This window comes from Clarias gariepinus, chromosome 27, assembly GCF_024256425.1.
Source record: "Clarias gariepinus isolate MV-2021 ecotype Netherlands chromosome 27, CGAR_prim_01v2, whole genome shotgun sequence".
In the NCBI taxonomy this organism is placed as follows: domain Eukaryota; kingdom Metazoa; phylum Chordata; class Actinopteri; order Siluriformes; family Clariidae; genus Clarias; species Clarias gariepinus.
Genome location: NC_071126.1, coordinates 2,865,099 through 2,890,775, shown reverse-complemented (window position 1 = coordinate 2,890,775; position 25,677 = coordinate 2,865,099). Strand labels below are relative to the sequence as shown.

Sequence of the window (25,677 nt, the reverse complement as noted above, 5' to 3'; positions counted from 1 at the left end):
AGCAGAGGTTGTTTTTGTTTTTTAAACAAAATACGGTAGAATGGTTTTAAAAACCACAACCCATTTAAAAAATATTATAATACCACTTGAACCAGCAACCTTTCGATCAGTAACTCAGTGCTCTAACCCTCTGAGCTATGACTGCCCATAATGAATGTTCTCCGAAGGTTTGGTCATATTCCCATGCATTGTTTAGGAGGAGATGTGATGTGATTGGAGGAAAAGTGTGATAACAGCAGAAGAAACCAGCACGAGATGATGGATAATGATCCTATGCAGTCACACATACCAAAAAAAATCAATAGTCTGGAAATGTACTGCATATCTATATTAGGGAGTAACAATGAAGTGGCCAGTAAGTGAACACAGCAGTGTTACTGCTTTTTTTTTTTTTTTTTTTTTTTTACAGGAACACCTAAAATTCTCCTATATAGTAATTATAATATATGAAACTGAAAAGATGCAATAGATGTACATGATGTACATTTGCCCGTTATAACCGAGCAACCTAATGCAGGATTGCAGCTTCAAAAATAATGAACTTGGTGCAGTATTTCTCTCCGACTCTATTCCCAAAAGATTTCTTTAAAACTACTTCAAGGGGAAAAAAAAAGACCCTATTAAGTCTTTCAGTCTCAAAGGCAGACATGAGCCTATGAAAAAAAAAAAGCTAGTCGGTCTATTGACGATACAAACGTGCCAACGGTCAGGGTAATGAAAAATAATTTCAAGCGCCAATGCTGCAAACCTTGGCATGAGTAATGCCAGGTCTTTAAAATCTGTGCTGTGATGATTTCCTGAGCGCACCGTGGCCTGTGACCTCTGGGTATTGAAAAGGAAAAGAAAAACACAGGAGCAGACGGTGATGTCATCAAGGCAGACCAGACCCTTTCCCTTTCCCTCTCACGCAAACTCGCATACATACGCAAGAACAAAGCAAGGCCACTAATAGCACTTGCATTCCTTAACAGCACTTTCATTTTTTCCCAAACCAGCATATGCCATTTCCAACATCAACATAACCTTTGGGTTTTTTTCCCCTTTTGCCAATTTGACATTTTTGTGCTCGAGTTAAGATAAACAGATTAAAAAAGCTTCCTGTAAAAATCACACCAGCTAAACTGTTCTTCAAATTAAATGAGAATGTGTTCTTCTGCTGTCTATCATGCATGTGTCTACTAAATAAGAGACGCAAAGTGTCCTCCCTCTCTCTCTCTCGCTCTCCTTATGTTCTTACTTGTCACAATTCCTTTTTATCAGGACATCCTTAGAACTCATTTCACAAGTACAGAGCCAGAGGTAGTTTATGTAACTGTCGCTTTCCTGCCTTCTCTTGATTTCTATTTCTTCTCTCACCTGCTCAACCCCTCTCTCTCTCTCTCTCACTCACATACACACAGAAAAAGAAAAAAACAAGAAGCTAGTTCTTGTTCCTCAAACACACAATACACTTATCAACTCCGAGTGACGCACACAGACTCACAGCCTGCAAGGTCCAATATGTCTCTGAGTAACTGTGACTTTGTGTGTGCAGGCGTGTTTCTGTGTGCCTGTGTACATGTGTGTGTGTGTAAGAGAGAGAGAATTGTATAGGTGTAAAAGAGGGACAGAAAGTGAAGAACAAAGAACATGACTTGTTAAGGCTTGAAGCATGTTTTTAAAGGCTCACATCTCATAAAAACCACCGCAATATGTAAGATTTTTAATATGAACAAATTATCATTATTATTATGAATTGTTATGAATAAATTCATTTTTTGTTCAACATATTATTTGTTTCATACCTTGTTAACTCACAACTGATTCATAATCAGAGTTGATCTTTTGGAAAGTGAAAATATCCCGAATATGGTCACAATAATCTATAATTTTGTAATCAGCAATTTCATAAACCAAATATATATTTAGTTTTATGAATATAAATATATATTACCGTTTGTTCATTTCAATCTTTTGTCTATCAAGAAATATTTCACTTGTTTTTAGGAATGAATGTGCAAATTAAGCAGAAAAAGATGATTTAAGCTTGGAACTTGGCATCGTTAAGAAAGTCTCTACTTCTAATGTTCATAACATCGGGTTATGATGTTTATACATTTGTGCTGTATATAATGTATTTTTTTCATATGGAATCTAATCTAGGAGATGAGTGTAGGCACAAAGTTGCCTGTTCCGCTGTGTGTTACACTGTACAGTCAGTGTGTAAACGCTGCAGAAGCACTGACCTGGTGAGCACCATCGCTTGCTCTGTACACTGAGCGCAGCTGCTTCAGGTGATCTCGGGCTCGGCCCAGGCCGCGCAATGTCTCGAACACGCTCTCCACTGCTGTATGTGCTCGCTCCGACGTCAGTTCCTCCGGGCTGGAGACTCCTACACACACACGCACAGACATAGACACACACCTTCGGCTTACTATTGTGTAGATCTTAGACTGACACAACACCTAATGCTGATGATTCATGCTGAAACTAACCTTAACTTCAGTAATCAAAAGGAAACCTTTAGCATTTTTTACTCTCTGTGGCAGTGGGGGCGTGATGGAGCATCAGCAGTGGATGCCAAGTAACGTGTGATCATTCTCACGTGACTTACTATCGTCAACCTATTTAGGTGTTTTCCTTTGTTCTTTTAGTTACTGCTGTGAGCTTCAGTAGAGTGTGATAGAGACCGAGATAAAGAGAGAGGCGTAGCTGCATACACACACACACACACGAGCATGGAGCACATCCTTGACCTTGAAGAAGATAAAAGCTGTGCGCTAGTGAGGACATGGTTTTGGTTGCAGTTCTATCAGTTTATTATCATTATAAAGTCTTCTTACACACGCATACACACATTCCTGCAACTTTCTTACACAGTATGAGTAAGAAGCGAAGGGAGTGCGGGTGTATGATGTGTGACATCGGGTGATTGCTTGTGTACTCTTTATTAGATTGAATGTTCCATGAGACGGTGCAGAGGACAAACGCTCTTTTGAAAAGAAGAGGAAAAAGAGAATGTCTTCTAGTTTAATGAAAATCTAATGTGCTTTTAATACAATCACAGCCGCAGGAGACAAGACCCGAGAGAGAGAGAGAGAGCAACAGGGTTGAGGAACAGGCAACAGAGACTAGCTTTAGTGGCACAGAAAAGCAGACAATCCATCATGCAGAAGTTTTTGGTCATGAGCTTGGCACCGGGTTCAGAGATGCAACTGTGGAATGCAGTCCTTTACGGGAACCAGGTAACAGTCCTGCTGAAGACAGATCCGAACTAATGGAGGATTCTCTGATTGGAAACAGTTGTGCACCTCACCACACGAGGATGGAGTAAATTTGCACTAAACTGAAAAGAACTTCCCTCTAGATCAGACGTCTCTCAATCTTTTCAACCTGAAGCCCATTTCAAGCATACACAAATCAGCTCCAGGAATTAAAACTATCACGATTAAACCACCTAGGATTTGGGTTCTCCTTGTGCCACAGGGGTAGCTCTAGCCATTTGGGCTGTGGGTCTGCAGGGCCTCCAAGGGTGTGGTGTCTGGCACCAGGAGGTTGACAGGGTGATCCTTTTGGGGGCTGTGGGATGCACGGTGGGGCCTTCGTGGATCAGACTTGTTTGTCCATGGGCAATCCCATGGATTCTTGACTGGATTGGGATCTGGGGAGTTTGAGGCTGGGTCAGCTGGCTGAACGTCCATGGCAGGCTGTGGTGCACTAGGTGTTCTGGTGCCTTTGTATCATCACACGCATTGACTGTTTTGTTGATTTGGTCTGCATTGGCTTTCCTGTGGGATCGGACCAGACAGACTGGCCTTTAGTCCCTACAGGCATGGGCGATCATAATCGGTGTATGCTGAAATGTAAACTATAGGTAATAGAAATTAGGATACTTTAAGTTTGGTCAGCATTCTGTTCAAGGCTACTGTCTCCCCAGTCACTGCTGTGCAGGTGTGAATGTCTTACATCAGTTCATTGCGACAAAAATGGATGCTCCACTTGTGATTTGCAAGTGTGAATTGCTCTTTCAAAATCACTGTGTGTGAGAAAAGGCTTCACCATCACCAGTTGACACAATTGGAAAAAAAAAAAAAAACTTTACCATATATATGCACATCATAAATAAATCATTTATTTTATTTAGAACTAAACACAGAGAAATGCCTGGAAATAAGCATGATTCTAGGAAAAGACATGTTCATGATTTTTCCTGGAACAACAAACAATTCCTCATGCTGCACCACCTGTATACAGTATTTGCGTGGACAAACTGTTAAGTCGGGTTATGCAGCGCTCTAGGAAAGCTCGCCTTGCCTAATCTTGTCTTATTTGTATTAGTGAAGGATGATGCAATCTTATTTGTGACATATTAATATAATAAAAACAGATTCCTAAATATTGAGTCCCAGTGTAACCGGATATCGAGCCACAGGCCTGTGTGGAATACACCTTCATAAAGTAAAGCCATTTCAGATATTAAAGAGCGAAAGATGCCAAAAATATGATCCCTTATACTATATACTTATACTACACGCTTTTTAACATTCCAGTGTGGTTTTATGAGGTGGCTAGAAGGTTAGAAAATATATATCTCAGTTCCAATTTTCATTTTTTTAATGTCAAAATAAATCAATACAAAAACAGAACAGTGTGTAAACACAGGTGTAACAAATTTCTATTTTCTTTTCTATATTTTTATATTTGTTATATTGATATTTAGTTTTTATATTGATACATTGTTCTTATTTGTACAGTATATTTTACTTTGTACAGTACATTGCACTAGTTAATCTTATTTTTCGAACGTATTTCTTTTATTACAGCATATTTTACTTTGTACAGCATATTTTACTTTGTACAGCATATTTTACTAGTTAATTTTATTTTTTAACGTATTTCTTTCATTCATATTATTTTATATGTATAAGCTTTTACTATTTTTTAAAGTCACCGGCGGTCGTATAAGCATTTCACTGCATATCGTACTGTGTATGACTGTGTATGTGACAAATAAAATTTTAAATTTAAATTTGTGTTATAATCCATGCTTGTTACAGCTTGAAATTTTCATGGCCATGTTTTTGATTTTAAGCCCTATTGATGGAATTCATGTTTTTAAGCGAAATCAAGGCCAAATCTGAGAGCTCAGCTCTGTTGTTCTCTGGTGAGATTGGTTCAGCAACAGCTCATTTACACAGATACTGAAACGGCGTGAAACGCTGGAACAGGTTTGAGGTGCAAAAAATGCAATATCTGAAGGGGATTTCACCTGGATCATTAACACACACACACACACACCTCCAAGGAGCTTGGAAACCTGTGTTAACTTGTTAAAAAAATTGTAAAATATGGATTGTTTACCATACAATTTTATTTTTTTTATTTTATTTATTTGATTAATGTTTGAGTAATATAAATTTAATTATAAAGATCTTAAAATGTTTTTAAACTGATGCAATACAAAACTGTCTGGTAGATTTCATAATCGCGATCCAGTGTCTTCTTGTGCCAGTCCCAAGTCTGGATAAATGCAGAGGGTTGTGTCAGGAAGGGCATCCGACGTAAAACATTTGCCAAATCAATGATGCGAATCAAGAATATAATTCCCATACCGGATCGGTCGTGGCCCGGGTTAACAACGACCGCCACTGGTGCTGTTGACCTACAGGGTGCTAGTGGAAATTGGGCTACTGTTGGTCGAAGAAGGAGAGGAGGAAGGCGTGTTCGTAAGCAGAGAGAGAAGAGGAAAGGCAAGAGTTTAGGAGTGATAGTAGGGACTTTGAATGTTGGGACCATGACTGGGAAGGGAAGAGAGTTAGTTGATATGAGGCAGAGAAGAAAGGTGGATATACTGTGTGTCCAGGAGACCAGGTGGAAAGGGAGCAAGGCTAGAAGCTTAGGATCAGGGTTCAAATTGTTTTACCATGGTGTGGATAGGAAAAGAAATGGAGTAGGAGTTATACTAAAAGAGGAGTTTGTAAGGAATGTTCTAGAGGTGAAGAGAGTATCAGATAGGGTGATGAGTCTGAAGCTGGAAATTGAAGGGATAATGTTCAATGTTGTTAGTGGTTATGCCCCACAGGTAGGATGTGAGTTAAAAGAGAAGGAGAAATTCTGGAGTGAGTTAGATGAAGTGATGCAGAGCATCCCCAGAGGGGAGAGAGTGGTGATTGGTGCAGACTTCAATGGACATGTTGGGAAAGGGAACAGAGGTGATGAAAATGTGATGGGCAGGTTTGGTCTTCAGGACAGGAATGTAGAAGGACAGATGGTGGTGGACTTTGCAAAGCGGATGGAAATGGCAGTGGTAAATACTTTCTTCCAGAAGAGGCAGGAACACAGGGTGACATATAAGAGTGGAGGCAGAAGCACTCAGGTCGACTACATCTTGTGTCGACGTTGTAATCTGAAAGAGATTAGTGACTGCAAAGTGTTGGTAGGGGAGAGTGTAGCCAGACAACACAGAATGGTGGTGTGCAAAATAACCCTGGTGGTGAGGAAGGCGAAGAGGACAAAGGCAGAGCAGAGGACAAAGTAGTGGAAGCTGAGAAAGGAAGTATGTTGTGTAGTCTTCAGGGAGGAGTTGAGAAAGGCTATGGGTGTCAGGAGGTGCTTTCAGTTGACTGGACAACTACAGCCAATGTGATCAGGGAGACAGGTAGGAGGGTACTTGGTGTATCATCAGGTAAGGGGAAAGTGGACAAGGAGACTTGGTGGTGGAATGAAGAAGTCCAGGAGTGTATACAGGGAAAGAGGCTAGCTAAGAAGAAGTGGGACACTGAGAGGACTGAAGAGAGTAGACAGGAGTACAGGGAGATGCAGAGTAAGGTGAAGGTAGAGGTGGCAAAGGCCAAACAAAGAGCATATGAGGACTTGTATGCTAGGCTAGACAGTAAGGAGGGAGAGGGGGATCTGTACAGGTTGGCAAGGCAGAGAGATAGAGATGGGAAGGATGTGCAGCAGGTTAAAGTGATTAAAGATAGAGATGGAAATGTACTGACAGATGCCATGAGGGTGATGGGAAGATGGAAGGAGTACTTTAAGGAGTTGATAAATGAGGAAAACAAAAGAGAACAAAGAGTAGAAGAGGTGCCTGTTGTGGAACAGGAAGTAGCAAATATTAGTAAAAGTGAGGTGAGAAGGGCGTTGAAGAGGATGAAGAGTGGAAAGGCTGTTGGTCCTGATGACATACCTGTGGAGGTATGGAAGTGCTTAGGAGAGGTGGCAGTAGAGTTTTTGACAAGTTTGTTTAACAAGATCTTGGAGAGTGAGAGGATTGAAGACAATGAAGCTGTGGGAAAGAGTAGTGGAAGCTAGGTTAAGGGCAGAGGTGAGCATTTGTGAGCAGCAATATGGTTTCATGCCTAGAAAGAGTACATCAGATGCAGTATTTGCTTTGAGGATGCTGGCAGAGAAGTACAGAGAAGGTAACAGGGAGTTGCATTGTGTCTTTTTAGATTTAGAGAAAGCGTATGACAGGGTGCCAAGAGAGGAGCTGTGGTATTGTATGAGGAAGTCTGGAGTGGCAGAGAAGTATGTTAGAGCGGTGCAGGACATGTATGAGAGCTGTAAGACAGTGGTAAGATGTGCTGTAGGTGTGACAGAAGAGTTTAAGGTGGAGGTGGGTCTGCATCAAGGATCAGCTCTAAGCCCCTTTTTTGTTGAAAAGTGTCAGGTGTGTTGTGCGATAAAAGAGTATCAGCGAGAATGAAAGGAAAGGTGTACAGGACAGTGGTGAGACCAGCGATGCTCTACGGCTTAGAGACAGTGGCGCTGAAGGAAAGACAGGAGGCAGAGTTGGAGGTAGCAGAGCTAAAGATGTTGAGGTTCTCTTTGGGAGTGACAAGGATGGATAGGATTAAGAATGAGTTTATCAGAGGGACAACCCACGTTAGATGTTTTGGAGATAAAGTCAGAGAGGCCAGATTGAGGTAGTTTGGACATGTTCAGAGGAGAGATTGTGAATATATCGGTAGAAGGATGCTGAGGTTGGAACTGCCAGGCAGGAGGTCTAGAGGAAGACCAAAGAGGAGATTTATGGATGCAGTGAGAGAGGACATGAAGTTAGTTGGTGTGAGAGAAGAGGATGCAGAGGATAGGGTTAGATGGAGGCAGATGATTCGCTGTGGCGACCCCTGAAAGGGAACAGCCGAAAGACAAAGAAGAAGAAGATTTCATAATCGATTTTCATACAAAATGATTTCTGTTAGGATGACAGTCAGACTTTTACATGATATTTCATTCAAAACCCATTGTATAGAATTATTTTACAAAAAAAAACAAAAAAAAAAAACGTCAAGTGTCAAAAGTTCTTGTATAGTGAAGTCTAGTTAGGGTACCAAGAAGTGTTGTGTGCCTAAAACCTAATAACCCCCTTCAAGGATTTACAAAATGATCTGCTGCAGTGTTGAGTGGCTATTTTGAGAAAGCATAACTGATGAGCAGCCGAGTTCCAAGAAACCGTTTTGTAGCATCAAGCTTTCAGCATGTAGCGTCATGCCTTCTTAGAATATGCCTTCAGGGGGCACTTCTTTTAAAAAAACATGTCAATGTATAAAAAAAAAAAAGTTAGAGACTGAAGCAAACAAGGAAGTCAACATTCTAAGTGACAAAACTGCTGTTAAAAATGAAACATCTGGACTCAGGTACACATTACGCAGTTTTATGAGTAAACATCTGGAGACTCTTCTGTCACCCTTGTTTGTTTTTCTGGAAAGACCCTGATGATCTTTGTTAGGTCTTTTGTCTACAAAGTGGCTTGTTGTGTTTGTGGGTTGTTCAAGTCAAACCGGGACTTATAGAATTTCTGGTGAATGAAGTCATCTCTGTAAACATTCGGTAGCGCAGTTGGACACGGGGGATTTTCAAACATAATTTAGGAGTTGGGTTTAACGATGGAGCAAACGCATCGCTCATGATGGAGATTATGCAGAGTCTTAACTTTGTATAGAGGAAAAGTTGCTCTACAAACCTGTGCAATTTGAACATCCTATGTCGGTTAATAAAATTTATACCCACTTTTGCGTTGATTTCAGTACAGCTCTTGTGTTACATTAGGTATTAAAAGTCATCTAGGAACGTTAAGTATTTAAACAAAAGGATGCGCAGAGATTATATGCCAATACTACAGCATCTAAAAAAAAATTGGTTTTAAAAATTTAAAACTAAAAAGTTAAATCTGACAAATGTATTTTAGTATTTACATCTGAGTAATCACACACACACCTGCAATCCCACGCACCTTGCTAGTCCTGACAGAAGAGACAAGAGGAGGAGTCGGATTCCAAAAGCTCTTCCAGTGTCTCTCACAGCTGCAGTGTGTTTGCACCGCTTGACTTTGTGTGCGTCCTCTATTGAAGAACGCAACACACAACATCTCGTTACACCTATTACCCCGGACAGCATGACCGTTCAACCTCCTACTGTGTTAGTGTGTGTGTGTGTATATGTGTGTATGTGCATGTGCTTCTGTTTGTGGTTACGTGAACAAATAAATGACATTTTAACAGCTGCAGAACTGCTCCAGATGTGCTTCTATGCGAGTTCATGTGTTCAGGAGCAGGAAACGGTCTGATCTTTAGTTGGTTATATATAAATATTTTTACGATTAGACCTTTGGTTAATTCGGACGATGTTCTGTGGAAAAAGGGCAAGCAGGATTACTGAGATGTTTACGGGAAGCGTGTTGATCTGGTTCAGTGGAAATCCTCACACCCCTGTAATTACTACAGGCGGGAGGGATGGAGAGTGATGAACAGAAGAAAAGGAATGAGAGAAGGAGACGGGGGGAAAAAACGAATGAGACAAAGGGATTATCTACTACTTGTTGGATCAAATATAGAAAAGCTCACATTTGGCTTGTGGATGTCGGTTTTGATCTGCGGTGGAATGTGCTGCCATGTTTTCTCTTGCTTTTTCACTCTTTAGACAAAAACAGCGCGGTGCATAAATGCGAAGATGGAGGGATGAATGGATGGATGGATGGATGGATGGATGGATGGATGAATGGATGGCAGATTTAATTCGGTTCTGTTATTTTCTTTAAACCAGTTCCGACACCACTTAGCAAGTGTCCTTTTTTATCTATTCAATCGAGTTACACCTGGTCTACCAGTTTAAGCAACTCGCCCTGTGCTCCTGCAGGTGTCCAAATACTTTTGGACACCTGCTAACACTTCACCATCTCGGGCGTTGTGTGAAAAAACAGGCTATTTATAGAAACAGAACTTCACCAGACATCTAAAGAGTAGTGTTTTTTCGTGTCTGTGAGTGTGTGTGCGTGTGTGTGTGTGTGTGTGGCGTGAGATTGCCATTTGACTGACTGCCAGAACACACATAATTACCGTGGTATGTATACGCGTGAGTTATAAGTTGCGGTAGAGACTGAAACCATGATCACAGCACCAAATCTGGAGCGGGAGCCAGGTGCCTGTCTGAGACTGACATGATGTTTCATGGAATGCCACACACACACACACACACACACACACACACTTAACCAGAAAACTACCAGCTTCTCCTCTCACGCAACCCTTTTGTTTTGAGAGTCGGTGCATAAGCATAAAATGGAGTGGTACTGATTTGTGTGTGTGTGTGTGTGTGTGTGTGTGTGTTCATAATGCTCTTACTCCTAGCAGAGCCACTTAGTAACTACAAAAGTGAGTGTGAAAGACAGAAAGAAAAGGAAACAGTGAAAAGTGAAACTGTGTGTGTGTGTATGTGTGTGTGTGTGTGTGTGTGTGTGTGTAATGGAACACAAAAGTACAAATTGGCCTAAGACATTTGACAGGAACAGAGTAATCATGGTCTGTAAGGACAATCAAAGCTTGTGTGTGTGTGTGTGTGTGTGTGTGAGTGTGTGTGTGTGTGTGTGTGTGTGTGTGTGTGTGTGTGTGTGTGAATACTGTGCTATTGGAGGATGAGTGTGGATACAGGGTGGAAAGCAGTAGAACACTGCTAATGAGAGCTGATGGGTAAAAGAGAGGTGAGCCTTCCGGCACTCGCGTAAGCCGTGACGTGTGTGTGTGTGTGTGCGTGTGTGTGCGTGTGTGTGTGTGTGTGTGTGTGTGTGTGTGCAGGTGGTTGGGGGTGTAGCAGTTCACGGGAAACAATTCACAGCTATGTACGTTAATAACATCTGGACAGCAGCAGACTAGGATTTCAGTCAGCTCATTTGACTGTGTAGTGTTTACCGTAATAACAATATTTAACGTTTTACTTTATATTTTATATTTATTTTATATTTTTTTTAGGCTCTCTGGCTCCTACAGTAATCTAGATAAGTGAGTACGTCTTAATCCTGTGAAAGGGTAAAATTAAAAAAACAAACAAAAAAAACCCCCTGAGACTGTTTTCGGTCCTCGAATGTATAAAACGTAAAGATATTATGGAAAGAGCTAATCATGACCAATGCACAGACAAAACCTTTCTTTTATTATGTAGATGAAAGTCAGCGTTTCAATCATGTCCCGATCGCTCACACTGAAATACAATCTTGAAATAAAGATAGGACTAAAATGTTGTTATGAGGATAAGATTCGTATTAAAAGTAAAAGGCAAGCGTAATTGAAGGGGCCAGGACACAGCGCCCCCTGGAGCAAACCAGTTTAATACAAGTGCTCACCAGTGCCTAGCTGTTGTCTATGTACTGGTACCTGCATGTGTTTGGACTGTGGGAGGAAACAGGAGCACCCAGAGGAAACCCACCACGCACGGGCTTAACATGGAACCTCATGCAGACAGACCCAAAGCGGGAATCGAACCCTAGACCCCCAGGAGGTGCGAGGCCACAACGTAACTCATGTAAATTTAGGCGCCCTAAGTAGCAGGTCAGGGAAAAACCCTGATGACATCCCTCTATTTCTCTCTCTCTCTAAAAAAAAAAAAAAAATTACTTTCCGCAGTCATTATGATTGTCGTTACGATCTGCATCTCAAACTATTTAATTTTAAAAGATTTACTAGAAAAGACTTTTTTGATTTGTTGTTGTTCAGAAAATCAAAACACTTAAGCCTAAAAGAATGACTGGGTAGTGATAGTGCTCAATAACAAGCGAGACTCGGGGATGTTCAGCAAGTCGATATTTCTGATGTTAAATGATAAAATAACGGCATGAAACCTGATTGTTAAACCTCTAGCCCGGAAAGCCTTGTACTAGGCTGAATCCAAACAAATCACTCGACCCATTGAGTTAACAGAGTCCGTTTGGTAATGTGCCGGGATGTAAAGATAAACACAGAATTCCAGTTTGAGCTCCGAAAAAAAAAAAAACCCATCTGAACAAAAGCAAGAATGTCTAATCGGAAGTCATGCTTTCATCTAATATTTCTTAACACACCTAATTACACACAGCAAATTCTCAGACATCCTGGCTCACGGCAGAGGAATGAGAGAGAGAAAGAGAGAGAGACTAAAATCTACAAATCGTGTTGTTTGTACATATACGCGAGTGTTCATTGAAGATACATATCCTGTTTCACAGTGCTGCGCGGCATAAGTAAAAATAAATTGCAATTATTCTCGGTGGATACCAAACCCAGTCCTTTCCATTTCCTTATTTTGTTTCCTCCTCAACATTCCTGGGGTATTATAATGACTGCACAGCCCATATTCAGGAAGTCCCAGAAATATCACTGGCTTTCATGAATGAATGCACAAGGAGAAGTCTGCTTTTCCTGTGCCTTGTGCTAACCTTAAAAGATTGTAAAATCCATGCCAGTTAAAGCCTATAAATCACGTGGCGTATTTATATTTTTTAATCAGCCACACCGCCCAAGCTCAGCTCAGCTCAGTCGGCGAGTTAATTCTGGGGTAAATCCTCAACACTATATAAAGCACCTTATTCCCATAACATTCCCCCAAATACCTGCCTGACTGCCAGTGACATTCCAGAGTCCTGGAAAGATTCTGACATTATTCAGTCTGTCAAAACATGGGGTAGTCTTCAACACCTGCAAATATTTTGCCGACCTGCTGGCGCGAACGCTGCATTCTTGGAGACGCAAACAATATTGCAACATTCACACGCCACCCGACTCCCAGGCCTCTGTTACATCCATGCACTATTTTACTGTTTTTGTTAATGTTATTTTATTTTGAGGACCTGCTGGACTGGAGCAGAGAAGAAAACTGGCCGGGGTAAAGAAAAAAAAAAAAGATTATCGCTTTGTAGGAGACATGACATTTAAACAATCGAGAACACAAGTTACACAACACAACAATGTTTATTAGGCACTTTTTGTAGTTTTTTTTTTTTTTTCCGATTTTTCCCTGATATTCTCCCTAATTTAGTCGTGTCTAATTCCTCCCAGTCACTAGGGGCCTCCCACATTAAGGCTACATCTACCACTCAGTCGGGAGGGCCAAAGAGACGCCAGCCGACCGCATCTTTTTGAACTGCTCACTCACGCACTGTTGGGGGCGGCGTAACACACTCGGAGGACAGCGCTATCCGCTCCTTCCGCTTGCATGAGCTCACAGACGCCCCTGATTGGCTGTCGAGCCGTGATTAATATGGGAGCGCAAGTACCTCTCATCCCGCCCCTCTGAGAGAGCTCGGCCAATCAGCTCTCTCTAGACCTCCGGCTGCGAGAGGTTACAGCACCAGATAGGGCGAGCACTTTACCACTGCGTCACTCGGAGCCCAATTAGTTTTTCTCATCTGCTCTATGGTTTCTCTGCATACCCCTTGTGTGTGCAGATTTCAATACATTATTTGATATTTGTGTTAATTGCGCATTTACACAAATCCAAAAAAAGTTTTTTTCCACAACTTGTTCACACCTTTAAAGTAGCATTATTTTATATATAAATTGTATATATAATTTAATTGATTTGTATATATTTTGTATATCAATATATATGCTACATTATTAAAGTTTGAGATTATAAGTCAAAAACATGCTGCCTTACTCATAGGCCATTTCATAGAGGGAAAGTGTGTGTCAGCGTAGTTTTATATTTTATACCTGGATAAAGACCAGATGTGCCCATAAGGATACAAATGACAGGAAGCAGCCAGGAATTACCAGGAAGAAATCAGTTAGCGAATTAAGATCAAAAGACTTAGGATCATATGATTGCAAGTGAAATTAAAAGTGCATTTCCTTTTCTTTTTATGTACATATTTTTACCAAAATCCAACATCTAAAGACCTAATCTGTCTGTAAAGCGTAAAATGAAATGAGCCTTGGAGCTTGAACAGACTTAAAAGAAAAAAATTGTACTTAATTCAGCATAAATAAATGAAGTGAGGCAAAAAGAAAAAAGGAGGGAGGGAGAGAAAAAAGTCATAGATGAATCAGAAAACTTATCAACTTAATTATAGCCATCATTAATTAGTACTATGAACAAACAGCCCACCAGATGAAAATAAAATATACCAAAATATAGACATCAATAAACTTGTACTGATTTATTTATGCTGTTAAAATGATATACCATAAACTGTTTTGGGGACGTTACTTTTTAAAATAACTAATTACATTACAGAATTACTGGCTTTAAAATGTAATCAGCTACATTGCAGCGTTACTTTCTGATAAAAGTAACTAGTTCCAGTACTTTTCCATTGCAGAAAATGAAAACTTCTTTGTGATTCCTCATGCGTATTGTTTTAGTCAAGACCAAACTTCAGATAACTTGACGCCAACGTGCATAAGAGACACATCTGTCTGTGGCAACTGTACACATTACCTGTACACCATCATTCACCAACACCACTTACACATTACAGGAACTTGGCTGGGTGTTATTGCCACACCCCCCGTTTAGTCCCCCCCTGCTCCGAGCCACTTCCACATGATTGAGCCATTAAAGGAGTTCATGAGAGGCCAGCGTTTCTGGGATATGGGCATTAGTGTTGCAGGGGATAATATAATAAAACAAAAGAGGGCTTTTACTATTATAACCATGTACTGTTATCCTGCACAAACAAAAGTCCTGGATTGACTTGAACGCCCCTCGTCTTTTAATACACATTATATTCTATTTTGTTCTATAGAGGTTATAACTGCAGGTTAGATCTAATGGCACTTCATTCAGGGGAAATCCTCCATTAATATGATGACATTATTTATTTATTTATTTTCATATTTAATATGAAACCGTTAACTTAGGTCTCAAAGGTCCCTTAAGATGTGTGTATATTAATGCTCTAGCTGAAACATCATTATACTGCAAACTGCCTTTTTTCACTTCTCCTCCAAGTGTCTATTTATATGAGGAGAGCCACAAAAAACAGCAAAGCAACAAGCCAGGGGAAGAGAAGTTCTTATACGAGGTCATAATAGGAGAAAAATTGAATTGACTTGTTGCATCAATACAAAAGAAAAAGTAAAGAAAAAGTCCAAAAAGCAGGGAGAAGCATCTAAACATCTAAAAATGACTAAAAAAGTGAATTTTGCATAATGAATGAACTGTAATGGATGCCTCACTTTAGCATGACCAATACCTTCACCAATAATGACATCGCCGATTGCATGCTACGGTTTAGGAGTTGTTACACCTTATAAATCTTTCTGCAACCACAATCATCCAGAAAACTAAAGAAAACAAGATGAATTAGATGTCCGAGTCACAACATCCTTGACTGCTTGGGTACAAGTCAAACTGTAAAATATTAAACACACTGACAGGCTTCGTCTCTATTTAAAACTTTGCGCTGTTGTTGCGATTGTTGTCATGAACTTTAATTTAAATCAAACCACTCTGACTTAGTCTAAAACAGAGATGGAAGGTAACCAAGTACATTTACTTCTTTAGTGTACTTAAGGAACTATTTCACGTATCTGTACTTTACTTGAATAGTTTTATTAGAGGATATTTTTTTATTGTTACAACAAATATGAATACTTTTTACTTAACTGCATAGGGGCATGGGGTTGCGTTACATAACCAATATATAACTGAATAAATTGCAGCCCATGCATTTGCATTCATCACGTAGCAGGTGTTAGAAATGGATATATTTTAGGGTGAGTACTTTCCACCTTTTTTCGAATTTGAAATATAAATAGAAGAAATCTACTTTTACTTAAACTTTTTTTTGTATCTCTACTTTTACTCAAGTACAGGATTTGTGTTCTTTGCCCACCACTGGTCTAAAAAAATCTAAAAGACTGTATTTCATTAGCTTTATACTTAAACTGTGTACAGGGAAAATAACTCTGGATGGGTCCAGAGTCGGGTCCAGAGTCGGGCCCGGGGTCAATCCAGTGGTCATAAATTAGAAATACACCAGGGATTGGACAATGTGCACCATGCACACACTTTCATACCCAGGGTCAATTTATGCACTGGGTAACTCGGAAGAAAACCTGCACCAAAACAGGGAAAGCATGTACACAGAGAGTAACCCAAGCTCAGGATCCAACTCGAGAATCACGCCTGCACTTCCGCGATCTTGTTTCTCATCTCGAGATACTTTTTCTTTACTATTCAAGCAATCCCAACAGGAGAGACTTTTAATATATATTTTTTAACGATATTTCTGGGTAGAAGTGTACACTTACTGTAAAGCGGAGTAGAGGCTCTGGGGAAGTGCAGACTTGGAGAGAACAGCGGTGATTTTAATTCAAGCTAATCAGCCTCGATGCCAGAATTGCTCCAACTCACGCTAGTCAACTGTTTGCGTGCGCTGCTGTAGTAATGTAGTCCAGCTTTCAGTATGTAACTTTGAGGAATGTAAGGATTTGGAAAGCTCAGTGGTGAAGATGCATCACTGTAAACACTTCGCAGAGTTACAGTAGCTGAACTCCTGCACACCTTCACTCATACACACTCACCTGACAACCTCAAGGAGTTTACACATGTTCAAGGCCTGATCAGCAAAGTGTTTTTCAGATGTGTTATTTCACTTCTGCTGTTATTGCAGCCTTTAGTTACGCAACACACAGTCTGATTACGTGTGTCTCTTTTGAAATCGTGCGTGTGTCTCTGACGGTGTTGTTTACAGTGCATCAGTACAGCGAGAAAGCATGCTTCATGTTTTTTCAAAGCTACAATGATGTGAGTATGCACTTTATGAGAATAAAATAAAATAAGAGAATTTGAAAGAGAATATTTTTAGAATCTAAGAAGCAGCTCTTTAAACTTTTAGTGCTTTTCGGTACACACTACGTTGCCAGACACCAGCTTACATAATTATAATGCATAATATATGTACAGTATCTTGTATTTTTAATATAGTCATGAGAAACAGTTCTCCAGACTTAATGAAGGGCTTTTTGTAAGACACACAGTGACCTATGAATCATTCAAGCATAAAAATCACCTAACTTATGGCATAAACCAGTGAGGAACAGGTACGGATGATGACGGATGATCAGACTGGTGATTATTATACTGGTGATGTTGAATGTTGAGTGGTTGGAATAGACGAGAGAGGAGGTTGCTGAGGTTGTTACATAAACAAGCAATTTGAGACAGTGACCGCATAAATTGACACTGACTCTATAAAATGACACAATTTTGTTAGCAAACAAGTTTTTACGCCAGGAAATATCTAACAGCAGCCTAACACCGTGGTTCATAACTCCGGGCCTGGAGGACCACCTGCCCAAAAATGTGCAAATTAGCAACTGATGAATATTGTGCAAACGAGCATTTACAGATTGGTGTGTACAATAGACTGATAGTGTTGATCAATTTTTTCCGCGCGTGTGTTTATATATTGGCAGTTGAGATCCACTGCTACTAGGCTACTAGGCTACTATGCCCTGAGATAATGACCTGGTTGGTCAGGGTCGGGCAGAAATGTCGAGGTGGGGGAAGTGGTGGGATGAACATATCAGTGTGTCATCTGACGCTTTTACTACACTTTTAACATTGTGAATTTGATAACGCAAAGCAAAAGCCTAGATTTATTATTGAAAATTGTCTTTTTACATCGCTTTATGTCTCACCATTTAGTGTTTAGTTTAACCTTATTGGTCACAGGCTCACAGCATTAGTGAGATAAACATTAAAATAACATCAGGTGCGTTACGAGAATGCTTTGCTTTTGACGTTTATACGTCAGTTAGCTTCTAGCAAATGGTCATGGCACTATTATTACTGTAGACCCCAGATATAAAGACTGTGTGTGTGTGTGTGTGTGTAAGAAAGAAAGATAAACAAGACAAAACAAAGCCAGATGTGAGAAATTCAGCAAACTGATTCTGATTGCTGATAAAATGCGAGTCTGCTGCCCTCTCCAGGAAATTCTCCAAAATTCACAATCAGCATGCTATATACACACGCACATACACACACACAGAGTAATCTGATGTTGTGTGTGTTTTAATTACTTCTCATCATTTTCTTTTCGTTCGCATATAATCATTATTAAACTTGACCACTAGGATCAAAATGGAACAAGATCAGCAAAACAGTAATCACCAAAGATCCTCATATAAGGATCTTACAAGAATACTTGTGAGAAGTGTACCTGAGACAAAATGTGATGTCATCATACAGTGGGAAGACAAGGACGTCCCATGAGGTCACAGTATTGACCAGATCAACGACAGCGATGGTTTAATTTCTATAAAAATCACTTGTTAATGGTTGTGCAAACTGTACAGAACTTGTTTGCATGATCAACAAACCCTCGCAAAAGATGGAGGGAAAGAAAATCCTCCCAAAAGTGAGCTCAAAAGAAATGAAGAATCAGCACTGCCACCTGGCAGAAGCTTTAGGAACCGCATGCTCGGGCAGATTTGTGTTTTTGAAGGATGTGGATTTATACACACTGCCAATTAATGTTTTAAAGTATAAATATGTCTATGAGATATTGCTTTAATGTAAGAGATATTCATTCCTCCAGAACCGATTACAATCTTGAATTCTATTATTATTATTATTATTATTACACATTAGACAGGGTTTGTGTTAATAAAAAAGCGTTATTAGATACGGGATGAACCATGAAGTAAAGTAACCATGTCATTAGTCTAAGCAGTTTTAAACAGCATCTCTAGTAAGTGAACAATGTGTGTGTGTGTGTGTGTTCTTTAAAACCACAGCTGGAATTATTATTACAATAAAACAAAAATATGATGCAGAATCACAACATTTATGTCACCTCCCCTCTCTCTCTATTTTGATAGTTTGACTTAACAGAAAAGGGTCTCTGTTCTGTGTTTGCTTTTGTAGAGAAGACCGCTGTGTTACGGCCAGCGTCAAAAGCAGATGTGGCCGTGCATACACACATGCATAAATGCATGCAAACACACACACACACACACGAACATCAATGACTCAATGAAATCATGAAATCCTTAACTGAAAAACTGTTATAAATGATAAATGCGACTCTTAACATACATAACATAGTTATTACATAGATTACATACTCACTACAAAATGGAAAATATGGAAAAAAATACACATCTTAAGCTTTTTAAACATGAGAATGAACTCCAGCTGTACAAGCATACCAGATCTTATTTCTTCTGTTATTCCTTTTCTTTTGATTCACATTAAGTTGCTGTATTCTATACAAGCCATATTCGTGAATCGATAAATTGATGTAAAGAATGTAACATTAAAAATGTGCTACTGTGTTTGTTTTGCAGAATACTTCTCCATATCTTAAACTGCAGTTAACTTGTACACCACAAGAGGGCAGTTCAGGTGATGTGTGATATTGCCTACTGTATTTTTTACCTGGATTGATTTTGAACAAAGGTGTTGTTTGTCTTATTGTGTTGGTCTTATTGCTTTTTTTTTTTTTTTTAAGTCTGTTAAAGTTAGCCAGCCAATCTAAAGTCTGAGATTAGTAATGCTCAATATACCTTCATTGGCATTCTTATCCATGTAACACAAATGTTTTCATTACAAGAATCTGAGAATTAAGTTTATTAGTATTCATTTAGATTTGTCACATGCGACCGTGTGCACTCTGCTTGCATTACAAATTTGTGTAAACCCTAATGATGATATATTTAAGAAAATCCAGTAATAAATTGTCATCTAATTATCTGCTTCTATTGGAGAGATTAGCCATAAGGAGATTAAACCAGGCAGTAAAAAACAAACAAAAAATTAACAATTTTAAATTAAGAAAAAATTATTTAAAATTACTAACTGTTTTAAAACCATGTTTAAGTTTTTTTTGAAAATGTAACTATCAAGCAAAGAATAACATCAACCCCTCGTCCCGTGTAAGACTTCAGCAGTAGCAAACACATACACAAACACATTTGTATATTTAATATTCAAGAACTTTATACTTGTCCAATAATACTAGTTGGTTGCATACAACTTTTGTTTGTCTTAAGTCTGGTTTGTGTATGTTTAATTTTTATTTTATTTATTACTTCATTTCACTGCTTCTTATATTTGATTACTCTCTTTGCTCTTGGAGCAGGCTCTGGTCCAAGAATTTCCTGTGGGATTAATAAAGTTTTATCTTATCTTATCTTGTTTCCATTTTTATTTACGGCATTTGGCAGATGTCTTTATCCAAAGTGACATACATTGTTATCTCATTATACAGTTGAGGGTTCAGGGCCTTGCTCAAGAGCCCAACAATGGCAACCCGGTGGTGCTGGGGTTTGAACCTGGGACGTTCCGATCAGTAGTCCAACACTGAGATACCCCTGTCCCTGCTACCCCGCCGCATGTACAAATCTTAGCATTTCCTTTTTTTTTATTAAGATGTTTTTTCACAATTCCAAAAAAGTTCTTTATAGTTTTATATAATAAAAGATCCAAGATTTCCTGTGTGGTCTCAGACTCTTGGACCCCACCGTTCTGCGCAATTTGGTCTCCTAAATGCCTGAAATCGCAGCCATCTTCTCTTGGATTTAATAAAAACAAACATGTTTACGAAGATGTTTCTGCTTCTCATAAACATAAGAATATTTTTAACCATTAATGTCTTGTATGGAGGCATGACTGGCAAAACTGAGCGTCTATCGCATTTTCATACTAAACCGTGTAATTTATACTTAACTCTATTCTACAGGTCTGTTATTTCTACAAGGCTGACACACAAAAGCCTGATCATTCCCAGATTTATGTCTTTTTTTGTATTTCTCCATCACCTGCAGAGGGCACTATGGCTCTATCTGTGTAAGACTCTGTTTTTCCGCTACAGTGACACGCAACACAAACTAATCACTGATTCACACACTTACTCACAAAGTTAACACAGAAGTTAAACTCGCTTCTTGGGATTAATTACCCTCAGGGACTTCATCATCATTCGACATCATCTAACTTCACTCTCTTAGAGATAAAAAGAAAAGTACACAAAGAAAAGAAAGAAACACACACGCACACAGCCTTTTTGCAACTCAGATGTTCTCAAGTCTCTAGACGCATGCTAAGGAAGCCGGGTCCCTCTGGTCCTCCTTCTCCGTTTCCTCTCTCAAACTCCTTGCCTAAAACCTCGTTCGTCCCAGCTTGGTTCCCCGTTCTCCTGAAACACACTCCCTGTGCAGCTTAGGATCAGAGAACACAGCCAATTCTCACAGCTTGTGCAATGTAGGATTTTTTAAAAGCAAACAACGAGAGACTGACGATGCCAGAAAGCCATCTGTGGTGTTGGGAAACTCTAGCTAGAGGTTCAGGCAGTGATTTAAAAGCACAGCGTATGATTTCCAGGGTGTTGTTAATTAAATGTTAATAATAATCACTAGTCTTGGATCAGGCTGTACAGGAAATGTCTTGAAATGACTAAACAGGAAAGGAACAAACATGTTTATTGTATTCGCTCTCACTGTACTGTTTCTCTGCTCCGGAAACAGCTTGTAAACATAAAAAGGCCCTCAAAACTAGAAAAATGGATCAATGATGATGATGGTTAAATCCACGGATGAAGAATTCACAGCTTCTTTACCCCAACGCTTAAGATTAATATAATCCTGCATATAAACAACGCCTTTCCAGGTAACAAGTCATTGTCTGGTTACAGCACTGATTAAACCTTCCTATTTAAAATCATCACTTTAATGAAATCAAACTGCTTAATCTTTTAAAAAGCACGCCATAATGCAGTCTTTAGTCAAGACGTTCGAAAGCAACCTTAGAGTCATTAATGCTTAAAGTTGCTTAAATTTTCACAGCCAGGGGCAAAACAGAAACGTTGTGCAGAACACTAGCAGGTAAAAACATGCATGCATCGACTGCAGGGAGGAAGAAAGTCAATTCTGAATCGATCCAAACACAGCGAGCAATTCAAACCTGCCGTGTATTTCGGCTTTGCCAGAGAAAGTTTTTCGTTTTTTTTTAAATAAGAGATTGCTGCTGAAATAATGTGCTCTGTTGATTTAAATCAATAAAGAAATAATAATAGTAAAAAATAAATAAACAGTGGGTATGATACAAGAAAAGTTTACAAAATTGAGTTAATGCTGTTATAACCATAATGAGCTGGTAATATTCTGTATAGAGCTGTGTAATATCTAAGATGGTGGTGAGCGGTGGTATGTACATACGTATACAGTGACGGCCAAAAGGAAAATTTAATGTTTTAATTACATCCATAAAAAGTTTAGCCGTTTGTGTTCGGAAGTGGACACCCCGGCTTCGAGAAAGTAAAAGTCCTGACACTTATTTGTTCCATGCACTAACTAAACCAGCTCAACTCTTCAGCCAGATAGGCGAGAACTAATCAGTGTCATCTGTGCACAGCAAAAGCTATAATACTTGAATTATGTTGGTCTTACCTCCACCTCTCTCCTTTACTAACTGTTTAAAAGTGATCATCAAGACGTTCACCAGAGATTGCTACTCGTCACAGTAATAATTTACAAAAAGTTTAAGCATGCTCGAAATGTAAAATGTTGTCACTGACTTAAAAACATCGTGGCAGTTAATAAATCATTCAAGGGTAGATTGTAGATGTTTGCAGGTGGTTCATAATAAACTGCAAAAATATGCCAAATTCCTTATTAAGCTTAGACGTGGAAAGCTTTGTGCAGGTCTTTAGTGTCGTACTGTACAACATAAACCGAGACCAAAACAAGACCAGAGTGCATTAAGGAGCAGGTCAAGACTGAGACCAAGAGCAGTAAATGTTCTCAACGTTATGAGATGAGAACTCCAACCAGAAGCAGAGCATCATGATGGATCTACAGGTCCAGACAGCAGAAGGATCAGTACACCGGGATCTCAGGAGCATCCTGTACAAACATGAACTGACTGTTTTGTTCATGTTTAAAAAAATTATAATAATCTAGCACTATATGGGTACTGCTACCTGACCAAAGTTTGTGGTGTTCTATTGGATAATTAAGTGGTCTTCAAGGTTTTTGACGTTTCCCCACGTCAGACAATGAAGTTCCCACTGGTCCAGAGCAATAACGCAGTGACGTCCCAGTGACAACTCAGTCTAATCTCAATTCAGTCAATGTAGTACGTCAATGAAGTCCCTAAGGAGGTGTTAGTTACATCGTTGGTCAATGCCGTCGTTACTACATCTTTAAGTTCTTCCTGGGTCTTGCTTCAAACACGTCCTCCCAGGGGACCATGTCCTCCTAAACAGGTCCACAAAAGTGTGGCATCTCCACGTCAGGGGAGACAATACTAGACTAGGTCCTTACCAGTTTCTACTGCGTTCCTGCCAAGATGTTCAAGTTTCTACTGCATTCAATGTGATGGAGGTGTAAGGAAAAGTATAGCCACAGCTTACTCCTTGAGAAAAGTGTCAAAGGAAACCAAAAGCGGGAAAACTGACATTGCTGTGCTGGAATAAAACATTAAAAGTATGGAATCTAGTTTGAGAATCTGTATATAAGTTTGGATCCATCATGCAACCCTGGTGGCAATATCTCTTAAAACATATTAAATAAAAAATGTGATAAAAACAAAAGAATAAGCAAGAGAATAAATAAATAAGAAAAGAAAGTTATAGTATTAGATTTAGTGGCATTGCTGTACTAATTAACCAATATGAGCTGTGTGCATGCATGCGTGTGTGTGCTTGTGTGTAATCTGATAGGGGGCTGAACTAGTCGGGCTGCATAATGAAACAAGGAGCACACAATGATTATCATCAAAGTGGGGACTTTGCTGCTTGTCTGTGTGTGTGTGTGTGTGTCTGCTGCTTTATTAAGACTTTCTGGGTGGAACAGGCTCCAGTGTAGGTCACATCAATTGAAAATCAGAATCTTAATATGTTTCTCTGCTCGACCGGAGAAACAACTGAAACACCACACTGTGTCGATCCTGCTGAATTCATTTCAACCATGTTTCGTTCCAAATCATCTCAATAACAGGAACACAACATGAGTTTGTTAAAGGTCAGGTGCTCACAGAAAACTACACCTGAGTAAAACTAGCAGGAAATCTCTAAACCATGATGCGGGGCGGAAAAAAAAGGTTTCCATCTAGATGTATGAGTATTTTCTTATAGGTAACAAAACAATCTTATGCATGAGTAGAATAATCTATACGTCTGGCTGTCGAGAAAAACTAATTGCATTCCAACAAAAACGACTACGAAATGAAGAACAACCTCAGCTGTTTCCTTTTCGCCATCAGGGAGAACGCAGCCAACGTTCAGGCTTCTCTGAGTGATCCGAGCAGAAGAGCTTACCAGTCAGAAATAGACAGAAGACACATGGTTACAGTTAGAGTTAGACTGGAGAAATTATGTAAGCTATTTTATCAGGCATATCAATAGCAGACATAAGGGTAGCCTCCTTTTGTCAGCCCATTATTCCTGCTCATAAAAGTTTAGCTTGGGCTGATTTGGAAGATTCAAAACATCTAAAACAACTCCTGTATCTGTACAAACAACTGTACATAAATCTAAAAATCCTGGGACCACACAGACTTCTTGAAGGCACCAGTAAACTTCTGGGGATGAATATGCTCGAAAACAACAAAGCAACTGGTAAAGGTGTTTGTAAAGTGTAATGATCCTGGCTGTGCATGGAGGAAAAAGACTGGGGCTTGTAAAGAGGAATCATTGTGAAAGCCTGAAGCAACACTTCATGACGTCAGGTTCCACCTCGGTGATGAGTGTGTTTGTCAGCAGGACAATGATCCCAAACTTACCTTTAAAGTTGTATGTAACAAAATGGCTTAAAGGTGCTGTATTACTGTACATGTACAGTATGCTTTCGAACAATTTACCATAAGTCTTAGAGGTTTTCAAACTGTGTCTGTTAAAGTTCTAGCTGAAATACAACTTCCCAGCCCTTTGTTGAAGTGTATTATATTTTCTAGCCAAGCAGAACATATGACACAAGAGACTTTCCTAAAACAATGCCCAGGAGACAAGCCAGAGGAAGTGCAATGCAAATTATTTGCAAAACATCATACATCATTTACAAACATATTACATTTCTAGACATTTTAAATGTATATTAAGCTTGAATTTTTATTCTACACGGAGTGTTTAAGTCAAACAAGCCTTCAAATTGAGTCAAATTTAACTAATTAAAGGCTTAATCAGATTACAGCACAGTATGGTGAAGAGACTCTCGGCCTAAACCATTTATCTCTAAGCCTTAAACTGTTCGATTCAACATTTCTATTTTATGTGTTTGAATGGCCGGCCAACTAGCCTGACCTGAACCCCATACAGTTAAAGGAACATCCTGTAGGAGGAAAAAGATTGCATGGTTATAAATAAAATCTCAGCTTAACACTAATTAAAAAAGGTGCATTTAACTTCCAAAGTCACTGTGATCTCTATTAATATAATATATAATATTACGTATTTAAGTAATATCATGGGGGTGGGGGTGGGGGGGGGGGGGG

General features: G+C 39.4%; 1 protein-coding gene across 1 annotated transcript in view; it reads right to left on the bottom strand.

Annotated features, from left to right (window-relative positions):
• scfd2 (sec1 family domain containing 2) overlaps positions 1-25,677 on the bottom strand; it is a 133,198-nt gene that overhangs the window by 13,803 nt on the left and 93,718 nt on the right. The window contains exon 6 of the mRNA XM_053488965.1: positions 2,226-2,371. Within this exon, the coding sequence (XP_053344940.1) occupies positions 2,226-2,371 (146 nt within the window). The remainder of the gene's footprint in view (positions 1-2,225; positions 2,372-25,677) is intronic.